We start from the raw sequence: 13,709 nt of genomic DNA, 5'->3' as shown, positions 1-13,709 counted from the left end.
GGTAAAAAGTGGGTTTTGGGGGGGGGGGGGGGGGGGGGGGGGGGAACATAAGAATGTTTTTTATAACATGTGCATTCGTGTGCGCATTCGTATGAAAAAGAATGTTGGCCAATTCATTCGAGTATATTACGTACTATGGTGTATATATATGTGTGTATATACTATAGTCTATATATATATAATAATATATGTATATATAAATATGCTGTAAGTGTCTCTATATGTGTATGTGTATTGTGTGTATATGTATACGTATGTACGTATAAATATACGTATAGCCGGCGATGCGACGGCCCCGCATTTTGGCCCTCACCACATAATTAATTAAAAAAAAAAAAAAAAAACAAAACCAAAGAAACATACAAAGAAATAGAGAGCCCAGTTTTTTGCGCGGGAAGGTGTACGGCCGGTCCGACGTGGCGGCCCCCCGGCCAGACCGACGGCGACATCGCATGCGGGGCTCTGTCTCCTGACACGTGTCGGTCGCCCGTTGCCACGTCGGATCTCTCTCTCTCTCTCTCTCTCTCTCTCTCTCTCTGTGCTCTGTTTCTGCTTCTGCTTTCATCCTGACATTTTTGTTCGCCTTTTTCCTCTCCTTTCTCTGCTAACCATCGCCATCGCCATCGCCTCTCCTAGTTCTTTCTTTTTTCAGTTCAAAAATTTCTACTTCATTCATAGCTTCTCCTTGCTCCTTTCGCTTTTCTATTTCTGCCTGCTTCTTCTTCTACCTTCAAATATTATTTACCGTTACCGCCATCATCACCACCATCACTACTGTGCAACAAAACCTGCATTTTTCATAAAGATAGTAACTAATCTTCAGTTCCCCTACACTCCTTTCCTCCTCCTCCTTGATTCTGCTCGAAAGCAAAAAAACCCTTATTTGTGCTGATCCTCTGTCGACCATCATCATCGCCCTCTTCATCAAGTTTACATTTTCTCAGGGAATTAAACAGATGAAGAGGAGATGAATGTCTCTATCATGACAGTTTCCATGGCTGGAGAGGAGCAGCAACAGCAACCCGTGTTCCATGATTTCCTTGGTATTCTTTCTGGCCAAAGAGGTAAAGCCTAATGTTTGAGGAGGCCATATTAAGCATATGAAGGGCACTGTTGTGTTAACATTTGTGCCACAAAAAAAAAAATAAAAAAAATAAAAAAAAAAATATATATATATATATATATACATCCCTTCAAAATTTGCCACCCATTTCCCATGCTTTCTGATCGATTCTTGTCGTTGAAATTTGGAAAGGGAGAAAAAGGAAGGAGTTAGTAGCCGCTGAGAGAGATAATATACAGAAACAGAGCGAGAAAGATTATGTACAGCAACATCAACAGCATTTGCAACAAAGAGTAAATTCTACTCCCTTCCTCTCATCATCATCATCATCAAAGGTATGGATTTGGTTTAAAAGACATGACAATTCCTTCTCTATGAGGATTTCCTGTTCCAGAAAACCAAAGATGATCACCATTTCTACCATTACATTCGTAATATAGGCTTATGTTGTGATGATTGTTAATCAGAAGGTGTCTCAGATCGAAAGTCTGGAAGAGAAAGATGCCCATCATCATCATCATCATCATCATCATATCCATCAGGAAAACGTGAAGCCAATGATCCAAGGTGCGAAAGCAGGGACTCCGATGTTGATTCAACCTCCAGCAAACTCTTCGAACGTTCTTAATCCACACATTTCGAACACCAATTTGACAAGGCCGACCATGGTGATGCCTAATCCGGGGGGATACGCAGTATCTGCGGGCAATGAGAGGATTAGGAAACCAGGAAATGTGAGTAACAACACAACCCAAGCAATGGAGGAGGTCACCATGTTAATGGGTAGTGGCAATGGGAGAGAGACTGCGATTCATCCTACGTCTCTTCCAGTTTCATTGTCGTGTACTCCTTCTGACGAGGGATCAAGGACTGGTGGTCTCCGAGGAGGATGCTCATTGGCGCCCGCTATGGCACCACGTCTGCATGCCAGTCATATCACTCCTCTACAGATTACTCCACATTTGGCACGATCAAAATCACTCTCTCAAACTCTCCTTCCAGATCCATCAATTGTCTCAAGGTTGGTTTCTCCTCCCCTCCCCTCCTCTCTCTAACTATCTATCTTTCATTCTGAATTTTTTTGTTTCTTCCCATAATTAAAGCTCCTGGGTTTTTTCTGTTCCTTCAATGAATCAAATGCTCCTGAGCTTCTTCTTTTTTCATCCCCAAATCACAAACGCACCTGAGTTTCTTTTGTTAGTTCCTCAAGTTGATGCTCCTGAGTTCTTTTTGTTATCTCCTGAACCCAATATCCCACCAGAGATTTTTTGTTGTTGTGCTGAATCTAATGCTCCTGAATTTTCAATCATTTTCCTGAACAAAATACCCCAAGGGTTTTCATTGCTTCCCAATAATAACTTTTATAAACCATATGAAAGAGACAAACAGGTGATGAATTGATCATATAGTTGCTCTCAAAAGCAGATATATACTCAAGAAAAGGAATGGGGATGAAATAATCATGTTACTGCCCGATTAGTTCATATAATTTTACTCTTTTGCGGAGTTGATCAAGAGTATATTTCGGAAAATAGTGAAAACTCGGGAGTATTTTGGTGGAAATAATGAGATACTCAGCAGCATTTCTTCTGGCATTTGAGCTCGGTATACTAAAGTTCCTTGTTTTTTCAATGCAGTCAGCCTGTTACTCCTAGAACACCAACCAGTAAGCAACTTACCATTTTCTATGGAGGCCAAGCACATGTTTTCGAAGATGTGCCTTCCGACAAGGTATTTGTGCTAGGATGGAAATCGCGAATAAAAAGCAATTGCATGAAACTAATTACAACTAAATTGGGGGAAATTAAGAGAGAATGGAAAAAACTCATAAGATGGTAGCCATCCCTTCTATATATTACATCCATATACCCCATGTCTAACTACTTTCGTTTTGAATCAAAAGATATTGATTGTATCTAAGCTTTATGCAATTTTACTTCTGTGATTTCTGTACATGCAAAGTTGGAAGCAATTATGGATCTTGCTGGTTCTAGTGGGAGATCTTGGTCTACAACATATAATCCCAGATCAAAGTCTACTAAGAACGGCTCACCATCATTGATGCAGGATAGAGATGGAGAGAAAAGCATGAATAAGCCTAGTGCATGTGATGCTAACAATACTCTTGCAAGTGATTTATCACATCATAGACAAGGTGAGAGAGATGATAGCGTCAAGTCTAAAGGATTTTGTCTGTTCTCTGTATTTATATCCTACAATTTACAGCTTGGTGCGATTTTTTCTAGTATAGTAAAGAAAAGAAGGGGCTATATAGTATTGATTCTTTATATGTACACAGAATCTGTCGCTGATTTATCTTCCCAACAAGAAAAAGCTGGAATAGAGGTAATGACTTGAAAAAACTAATAAACAATGTTCCCAAAATAAAACAGACCTTCTGCACCATTATTGTTCAAAAGTTTAGAGAAAACTGATCCTTTAGCTAGATAGAAACCTTGTTAAGTAAAGGCCTAAAAATTTCTGAAGAATTATATTTGATAACAGTATGGTAGAAAAATTTACAGTCTATGAGATAAGTGTCAATATTGCAATTTCCATTCTAAGGGAGAGGTTCATCATGATATTCTCTGAAAGTCAATAGAATTACTACAAGTTTCTTTTGAAGCGAGAGAGGTTCATGATGAGGATGCCCTCATGATATGCTTTACAAAATCGGTATAATGTGCAGGCGAATCATGCATGTAACAATAAAAAGCGTACATGAATGGGGATTCAGCTTATTCGGATTATCAGAAGAATGACTTTCTCACTTGATGATGCACTGTGAAGGATGTGCTTCCTATCTTAACTGACTTAGAAGTCTGTAAAGTGATGATAGCAATGATATCATCCTTTAGCGATTCACTTTCCATTTGAGATGCCTGTTGTAATTTCACATACACAGAAAGAAGACCATATCTTGTCAAATACATGGTTTTCCATTGAGATAGATGGTCGTTTTAAAATAGGGCATTTTTTTGTCCATGAGATGCTGCCAAAATGTCGAATGAATGTTATTAGAAGAAACACTGATATTTATTTAAAGACTACTATTAAGCCTTTTATTTTTTGAATCTCAATGTAAGGTCACAACAAGCTTGGACTTACAGAATTAAGTTGCCCTTTGGAATGCATAGAAACTTCAGTTTTACTCGGCTCTTGTAGTGCATTCATATGTGTATATGCGTATGCATGTATTTTCAATCCTTGGGTATTTCTCTTTAGCTACATTTTTTTCTTTTTTTTGAGAATATCAGCTTCAATAGAAGAAACCCAAAATGCATGCCCCTCAACATAAAAAATGTTTTATTCTTTTAGGATAAAACTTCTGGTAAGAATCATATTCTTTCTCATGTTTGTAGTTGACAACTAAGCATTATTAATGTGAACATTCAGTATTTCTATAATAGAAAGCGTTTACAATAAGAATTCATGAGTGTTCACAATTTGAATGATTTGGCCTGCCTTTTTGTGCGCAAGAGAGAATGTATATGTTAGGTCAATGCTAGATTTGGACAGAAACTGTTTTTTCTTACACAACAGAGAATATCCTATATAAACCAATTCGGCAGGGTTGCTGGCGAGTATATGCTAATATAGAATGCATACAATTGATGAGATGAATTGACCCCAGGATATTGAACCTACACCGCCTTATGTCAAATACACCTCTAGAATGCAGAAAATTATCGAGATGAATTGACCTCAGGATATTGAACCTAAACAACCTTATGCCATTAAAGCTTAATATACATATTTGGAAGAATTCATGTATATATTGTGTATTATATACCACACGCATTTGGAATGGGTTTTTATTACAGCGAATAAATATTTGTATAGACATGTGCCTCAGTTTGTTTTACTAATTACCTTTTGACCAAAGGCAACTAGCTAAATATACATATTTGGAAGAATTCATGTGTATATATATACACATGCACTTGGAATGCTTTTTTATTACAGAGAACAAATATTTGTATATACATGTGCCTCAGTTTTCTTTTATTGGTAACCTTTTGACTCAAGGTTGAATTCTGCTATTGTGAATGCAAGATGTGGCCAAGAAATGTAGGAATTATGGTCCACCAATAGGACAAATGAGGTAAGCTTCGCTATTGGGAGGAGTTAACTGCTCCCATTGAGAGTGCCTTTACTCATCACCGTATTGATTTCCTAAAGGTTGGATACATCTGCATGAGATGTTGCAAGATTCTTTGCCACCGTATCGGAATTGTTTTCGTAATAGAATTCTCTGCTACCCTTCCACATACATGGCAGAAGCAATAGATATATTCCTCATGCAAACATATGCAGCAGAACACCTATCATCCAAACATACCAATTGTTCAAACACCATCCTTCCAAGTTCTGAGATTTCCCATTTGCAACAAGCGGCCAACAAAGAAAGCCAACATGGTACATGATGAGAACATGCTCCATTCTCAATTACACTGACAGCTTTGTCAAAATGTCCAGCACGAGCAAAAAGATCAACCATACAAGTATAATGCTCCATGGTTGGAGTAATAAAGTAAAATGTGCTCATAGCATTAAAGGCAATTGTCCCTGCTTCTACTAGACCTACATGAGAGCATGCGTTAAGAAGAACAAGGAACGAAACCATATCTGGCGAAACTTCTTCTTTGATCATTGTATTGAATAAGCTAAATACTCTTTCTACCTTCCCTACTTGGGCATATCCAGACATTAATGCAGTCCATAATGAAATGTTTCGGATTGGAGTATCGTCAAATATTTCATGTGCTCTTCCAAGCACACCACAATTACTATACATATCCACCAATGCTGTCCTGAGAACTATATCTTTTCCTGCCATGCCTTGTTTTCTGAGCTTGGCATATAACTCTTCTCCCATCTCAAGAGATCCTATGTTGCTACAAGCTTTCACAATACAAAGAAAAGTGATTACATCTGGAGAGAGACCCTCATCTTGCATACATAGGAAACACTCTATAGCTTCCTCATTGAGGCCATGATGAACATATCCTGTGATCAGTATATTCCAAGATGTGATATCGTGTTTTGGGAGCGCATCAAATACTTGTTGTGCTTTCTCTAGCATGTTGCATTTTGAATACATGTCGATAATTGCATTTCCTAGTACAACATTTTCTTCCAAAAACCCTTGCTTTTCAACTTCATTATGTATCTGTTGTCCAATCTCTACAGATTCAATGTTGCAACAAGCTTTCAATATGCAGACAAAGGTCACAGCATCTGGAGACAGACCTTCCTTTTTCATTTGCATGAAGCAATCCAAAGCTTCTTTCCCCAGCCCATTCTCTGCATATCCAGCAATCAATGCACTCCAAGATGCAACATTTTTCACTGGAAGCTCATCAAATATTTCTCGTGCTTTATTCATCATGTGACACTTTGTATACATGTCTATCATCGCTGTGCCAAGCACACCATCCTTTTCCAACAGCCACTTCTTGTGGATCTTGATAATGATTTCTTCTTTTCCCAACTCCAGAGACCCCATTATGCTAAATGCTTGCAAAATGCATATAAAAGTGATTGTGTCTGGAGAGATACCTTCACCTTGCATTTGCTTAAAGCAGCTTACAGCTTCGTCAATCAATCCATGTTGGGCATATCCAGTGATCAACGTATTCCAAGATGAAATATTTCTACCCAGAAGAAAATCAAACACTTCTTGTGCTTTCTTGAGCATGCTACACTTCACATACATATCCACCAATGCATTACCAACAACGATATTTTCATTCAATAAACCTAACTTAAACACCTTTGCATAAATTTCTTCCCCCATTCTTAGACAACATACAGTACCACAAGCATTGAGGGCACAAACGAAGGTGATTGCATTTGGGGGAATGCCTTCATCTTGCATCTTCATGAAGCACTTCAATGCTCCCTCACTAAGCCCATGTTCGAGATGTCCACTAATTAATGCATTCCAAGATGTAACATCTCTAGTACAAAGCTTATCAAAGACTTCTTGTGCTTTTTCCAGCATATTGCACTTTGCATACATGTCCACTAATGCATTCGCTAGGATGACATTTTTCTCTAACAATCCCTCACTGTTGTTGATCATAGCATGTATTTCTTTACCCATCTCCAAACAGCCAATTTTACCGCAAGCTTTCAAAGTAGAAACAAAGGTGATGGCGTCGGGCGAGAAACCCTCATCTCTCATTTGTATGAATCCATCCAAGGCTTCGTGAGCATGTCCATGTTGAGCATAGCCAGTAATCAAAGTGTTCCAGGTGACTACATCCCGTAACAGAAGCTCATCAAATACTTTCTTTGCTTTTCTAATCACACCGCATTTTGCATAGCTATCAATCAATGCATTGCCAAGATGTATGCTTTTCTCTAATAACCCTTGTTTGCTAACCTCCACATGTATTTCTTCCACCCTTTGAGTCGAATCACAAGCTTTCAAAGCACAAATAAAAGTGACCACATTTGGGCAGAAACCCTCATCTTGCATTTGTTTCAAACACTGCGAAGATTTCTTATAGTGACCATTCCGAGCATATCCTCCTATCAATGAATTCCATGAGACAATATTCCTTAAAGGAGTCTTACTAAACAAAACCTCTATTTCGTCTATATGTCCACATTTAACATAGAGACCAAGTAAGGCATTACAGAGCAAAATATCATGTGGAAGTATCTCCGTTTGGATAAGATCAGCATGAATCTTTCTTGCTCTGGATAGATCTTTACGTTTAGCACAAGTTTGTATTAATTCGAGAATAATACTCTGAGCTTGAAACTTGTCTGTTGTATCGGACGGCCATAGATCTGCTTGCTGGACCTGCAACATGGGAGAAACAGTCTTATCTATCTATCCGTCTTCATCTGACCATACATCAGAGATCCGATCAACTTGCACTTGAAGTTTCCATGGGTCTCCTAAGATGGGGAGTCCGGATGGAATGATGATGAAGAAGAAGAAGCCCATATAACCAATTGGATTGCTCTCACTACATCAGGCCCTATGCTTCTTTTCGTTCTCCTTTCCGACGATCACTTATCTCCTAAGAGCTACTCTCTTATATTTTCACTTTGTACAGTAGAACAAAAGATCAAACGACGAGAGAATTCACCCCATCCTACTGCCCCAATTACCCCTGCTTTTCATTATGGTTCATGGGTTTCTCCTCCCCTCCCCTTACCTGCTCCACACTGCCCACAAGTTGCCCATTCAATTTTCCACAAACCTGCAATTGGAGATTTGATCATAATCTGCACTGACATACATACATATATCACGATTCACAACTACATTAGTGCTCACGTTTTTCTTGTTTAAACATTTTTTTTGGGCTTTTGGAAAAATAAAAAAGCTCACCATAATTCTAGAAAAGCCGAAAAAATACTCACTCAACAAATCAGTAAGAGGTATTGTGTTGGGATCCTTTTTTTTTACCCCATTCTTGATCGTAAATTTTTGTTAATTGACACATAGTAGACTATATGGTTGGACGATGAGATTTATTCAATGTCTTTTGCGGTTTTGTATTGGTGTTCACGTGTACATGACATGTAAGACCCCATTGTTTGCGCTTGATTGTAATGATGAACATCAAAGAGAATTCGAATTTTTAAGTTACGTTGTGTAAAAGCTCCCTTGATGAGGAATACTCTTTATGTATGTTTACAAAGAGTAATGTTCATATTTTATTTCTTGATTCCAAGTTTAAGACTTCTCTAAAGCTGTCTATAAAGTTTTGAGTTTAGTCTTACGACGTTAGTGGATGTATACAATGGGTGATATTCTTATCTGGTTTTCATGCAATAACAATGGATAAGAATATATCCTTTTGGAGAAAATTAGGTCAAGAGGTAGGTGCAAGTATGCATTCTCGCAGGCTTGATCATGGACCATAAATCTACAAGTTTGATCACTTGCCTTAAATAGCTTCTGTAATATGTTTGCCAAATTGTACTGTAGGATTGATTGGTTTTTACTCCAACAACATTGGAACTGGTGCTGGGATTTAGTTTTTAAGCTAGTGCACATGGAAATTTAGCTGTAATGATTGACTTGAACCAACGTGTAGGTTCACCTAATCAGGATCACAAGCAATGACGATCTTGTTTAGACCTCATACTACGTCCGAACGATGTTTCGCATGTTGGGAACTTGCATGCCCATTATAAAACACACTCTGTTGCATATCCTTGATCTTAGGTGATGTGCAGAGATGTAATTCTGGTTTTGTTCAATCTGTTTTATGCGCCAATCCTGACATAGTGAAGTAGGAACAATCAATTGTTTTCATGATTGACGTCTCATTTTCCAGCGGTCTCGTTTCCTTGTTATGAACCAGGTTGTTTCATTTTCTCCCTTCCTTAATGAGTGGTCGAATTCATCAAATGTGGTTTACTTCATCCATGTCCTCAAGGTAAGAAAGCATGGAACTGACATGGTGGCAATTTAGTGGATGCAAGATGATAGGAGAGGAAGCTCAAATTCCAAAGCTGAAATGTTGGTCCAAAATCTGATTTGAGCTCGTGTTCCATGCTTCTTTTTTCCCTCTTCAGTAAAAGCTCACTATTAACTTGTATCAGAGGCTGCATAAATATTTCCCATGCACATGTATGCTGTAGGGCAATCTTCACTCAGTTTTTGCGATTGCAAAAAGGCCCATCTCCCGATGTCCAAGTTCACCCATTTCTGACATGCACCCAGAATAGAGAGCAAAGGCGCACGCTGATCAGACGCAGGTACCATTTCAAGCAGAATTATCGCTTTATTAAAATGCCCCGCTCTGCTGAAAAGATCAACCATGCAAGTGTAGTGTTGTATATTGGGAGCAAGACAATAAATACCCATCATTTCATTGAAGATTCTTTGCCCTTCCTCTACTAGACCCTGATGACTACATGCCACCAAAAGCCCAAGGAAAATAACATGATTCGGAGCAACACCTTCAGCCATCATTTTGCCGAACAAGACCAAAATCCTTTCAATATGACCCATTTGAGCACATCCAGATACCAGTGTGCTCCAAGCTATTATATCACGTTCCGGAAGCTCTTGGAATACTTGGAGTGCCTTCTCGAGCATTCCACATTTGCTATACATGTCTACTAATGTATTGCCAAGCACACTATCTTTATCCAATAGCCTTTTGTTGCAAATCTCGGTATGCATTTCTTCTCCAATGTTAAGAGTCCCTAGGCTTGCACAAGTTCTCAAAATGCAAGTAAAAGTAGCTCCATCTGGGTCTATACCCTTCTCTCGCATCCACACAAAGTGGCTCATAACCTGATCATGGAGTCCACATTGAGCATACCCTGCCATTAATGCATTGCAAGCTACAACATCTTGTATGGGAAGCTCTTCAAACACTTTGTGTGCTTTTCCTACTAAACCACACTTCATATACATCTCCACAAATGATGTGGTGAGCATAATATCTTTCTCAAACAGCCCTTGCTTTTGGACCTCAGCATATATTTCTTCTCCTATTTCTACCAATCCTAAGGATCCGCATGTTTTCAAAATGCAAATAAATGTGACTGAATTTGGGCATATACCTGCATCCTGCATCCTTTTGAAGCACTCCAAGGCTTTATGGCCGAGGCCCCTCTGGGTGTACCCAGCTATAAGTGCATTGCATGATACCACATCTCTTATCAGAAGCTCTTCTTCAAATACTTCTTGAGCTTTTTGCAAATCACCACACTTAATATACATATCCATTAATGTATTTCCAAACCCTACATCCTTTTCAAATGAACACCTATTGATCATGGAATGGATCTCCTTTCCTATTTTAAGCCACCCTAGGCGGCCACAAGCTTTCAAAACACAAATGAAGGTAAGTGAATTTGGGGAAATACCATTCTCCAGCATCCACCAGAAGGATTTCATGGCTTCACCATTGAGATCATTTTGGGTATACCCAAACATGAGAGCATTCCATGACTCAACATCTGGTACTTGAAGCTCTTTGAATACTTCCTTTGCTTTTCGTAGTGCACCGCACTTGGCATACATTTTGACCAAAGTATTACCCAGCATTTCATCCTTTCCCGATATCTCTTTTTTCTTGACCTCGGCATGTATCGCTTCTCCCAACTCAAGTGATTCCATACTCATACAAGCTTTCAAGATGTAGACAAAAGTAGCTACATCCGGTGAAAAGCCCTCATCTTCCATTTTCCGAAAGCATTTTAGGGCTTCATTAGTAAGACCCTTTTGAGCATATCCACAAATAAGTGCACTCCAAGAGACTACATTTCGTTCGGGAAGTTCTTCAAAGACTTTCTGTGCTTTTTCTACCACACCACACTTGGCATACATGTCAATCAATGCATTCCCAAGCAAAATATCCTTCTCCAACAACCGCCCATCTCGAAGCTCAGCATGTATTTCTTCTCCCATCCTAAGGCACCTTATAGTACTACAACCTTTCAGAGTACACGTAAATGTGATTGCATTAGGCAATACACCCTCATCTTGCATTCTTGAAAAGCATTTCAGAGCTTCGTGGCCTAGTCCATTATGTGCGTACCCAGCTATAAGCGTGTTCCAAGCTACAACATCGCGTCCAATAAGTTCATCGAATACTTCTTGTGCTTTTCCAAGCGCACCACTATCCGCATATAAGCCCATTAATGTTGTACTAAAAGCAGTTTCCTTTCCCAATAAACCCATTTTCTTCACCTCCATGTGTATTTCTTTACCCATCTCGAGAGATCCTAAGCTAGCACAAGCTTGCAAAATGGCTGTGAAAGTGACGGCATTGGGAGTGATACCTTCATCTCTCATCTGTATGAAACATTTCAAAGATTCAGTACCAAGGCCTTGTTGGGCATATCCAGTAATAAGTGCGGTCCAAGCTATGACATCTCGGTTAGGAAGTTCTTCAAATACTTCTCTTGCCTTTCCAAGAAGACCACATTTTGCATACATATCCACCAAAGTCGTACCAAGCAATGCATCCTTTTCCAATAAACCTAACTTCTTAACCTCGTCATGTATTCTTTTGCCCATTTCTATAGATCCAGTGCCCCCACAAGCTTTTAAAATACAAATAAAGGTGACCTCATTCGGTGAGATGTGCTCATCTTGCATTTGTTGAAAACATTTCAAAGCTTTATCATAGAATCCATGTTGAACATATCCAGAGATAAGTGCACTCCACGATACCACATCCTTGATTGCGAGCTCATCAAAGACCTTCTGAGCTTCTCCAAGGGCACCACATTTTATGTACAAACTAAGTATGGCAGTACTTATATATACATCTTTTGGGAATAATTTCCTATGAAGAGCCTCTAAATGTAGCATTTTGGCCTCCTCTAGGTCTTTTCTCTTTCCGCAATACTTGATCGAGGTCATAAGAGACTTGCGATGACTTTGGCAGAGATTATGCCCACGCGTTACTTTAGTCTTATTATCCTCTTCCTTGCAACGAACTTGAAGAGAGTAAAGCCCATTGGGCGTATCCTCATGCTTGCCATGATCAAAATTATTACCATTACTTATTATGTTCTTCTCCTCATCCATGCCATGATTTTGACGATGATTATCCCCATAAGTAATCATGAATTTACCCTCTCCTTTGCCATGATCTTGAATATCATCTGAACCATGATTTCGGATAAGATTATTCCCCTGCGTTACCATGAATTTATTCTCACCCTTGCCACGATCTTGAAGAGCATTATGGTCATTAGTTACCAAGATCTTATCCCCCTCTTTGCCATGACCTTGAAGGAGATTATGTATATGACTTACAATGGGTTTATCCTCACCCTTGAACTGACAAAATGCATCACAAAATACTCCAAATTTCAACCCAAAACTTGTTATCCTGGGATCCAGACTATGGCCATTATCCCTCCATAATGGAACCTCAATCTGTTTGATTCTGAATGTTACATGATACTTCACCAAATTCCTACGTCTCTGTATTAAACAGATGATTCAATGCTTCAAGAAACAAGAGATGTCATATGCTATGATGTACATATCTATATCTATATATACATAAAATACAAATACATACACATATTTGTACACACACATATATGGATGATACATACATGTTACTTATCATCTGTTTGATGCTTTGTTCTCCCTAGTTTTGTTATCTATCATAATTCAAATGATATATCATTGTAATGCTTTTGCCACGCATTTCTTACTTAACACACAAAAGGTTACTCATGATTTCCCTGTGAGAAAAATAATTTGATATATTCTCTAATATCTGGGATGAATTGACCTCTTCATAATGCTTTTTCCAAGGCATTAATTTGATAATACATATTCCTTTACCCATGTAGTAAATAGCACAGAATGCTTTTATATTAAGGTTCATACTCGACATTATAAGTTTCATCTTACTCTAGATCAATCATCATCATGCATTATATTTACGTATATACAAATGTATGTGTGTATATGAATAAGTATCTTAAACATATATATACGCATATGTGCGTATACACATAAATACATATACACACACATGGACAAAGACATACATATAATGTTTGTGCGTAAAATATATAGAGAGATAGATCTATAGATGTATACATGCTTACCTTGTGTTTGGTGTTGTTCCATATCTGTAAGGAATCGCAGAAGAACTGAGATTGAGGTAATCCATCGGCACTTCTG

At 38.6% G+C, this 13,709-nt stretch overlaps 2 protein-coding genes across 6 annotated transcripts; one reads left to right on the top strand and one right to left on the bottom strand.

The window, feature by feature from the left end:
* The first annotated feature begins 762 nt into the window (after positions 1-762).
* Positions 763-4,217, top strand: LOC147866471 (uncharacterized). 5 transcript variants are annotated; one of them, XM_087316918.1, is made up of 7 exons: positions 763-1,064; positions 1,256-1,356; positions 1,531-2,084; positions 2,701-2,794; positions 3,026-3,218; positions 3,315-3,409; positions 3,753-4,217. In XM_087316918.1, exons 1-7 carry the CDS (start codon positions 968-970, stop codon positions 3,786-3,788), a joined length of 1,170 nt encoding a protein of 389 aa, XP_087173044.1. In that variant the 5' UTR covers positions 763-967; the 3' UTR covers positions 3,789-4,217. The 5 variants fall into 5 exon arrangements, with proteins under 5 accessions (XP_087173044.1, XP_087173042.1, XP_087173043.1 ...); XM_087316916.1 differs by having other exon boundaries at positions 1,256-1,398; XM_087316917.1 differs by having other exon boundaries at positions 764-1,064; positions 1,256-1,398; positions 1,534-2,084.
* Positions 4,218-4,989: 772 nt separating this feature from the next.
* On the bottom strand, positions 4,990-12,590 carry LOC147866470 (uncharacterized). The gene is made up of 3 exons (XM_087316758.1): positions 9,630-12,590; positions 8,242-8,286; positions 4,990-7,910 (listed from the first exon to the last, which is right to left on the bottom strand). The coding sequence occupies exons 1-3, from the start codon at positions 12,588-12,590 to the stop codon at positions 5,322-5,324; spliced, it is 5,595 nt and encodes a 1,864-aa protein (XP_087172884.1). The 3' UTR covers positions 4,990-5,321.
* Positions 12,591-13,709: the final 1,119 nt, after the last annotated feature.

Source organism: Azolla caroliniana, unplaced genomic scaffold, assembly GCF_043228905.1.
Source record: "Azolla caroliniana isolate FFs.n. ecotype wild unplaced genomic scaffold, voAzoCaro1.0.p SCAF_3, whole genome shotgun sequence".
NCBI classification, from domain to species: domain Eukaryota; kingdom Viridiplantae; phylum Streptophyta; class Polypodiopsida; order Salviniales; family Salviniaceae; genus Azolla; species Azolla caroliniana.
This window is presented reverse-complemented; position numbering and strand designations above follow the sequence as displayed.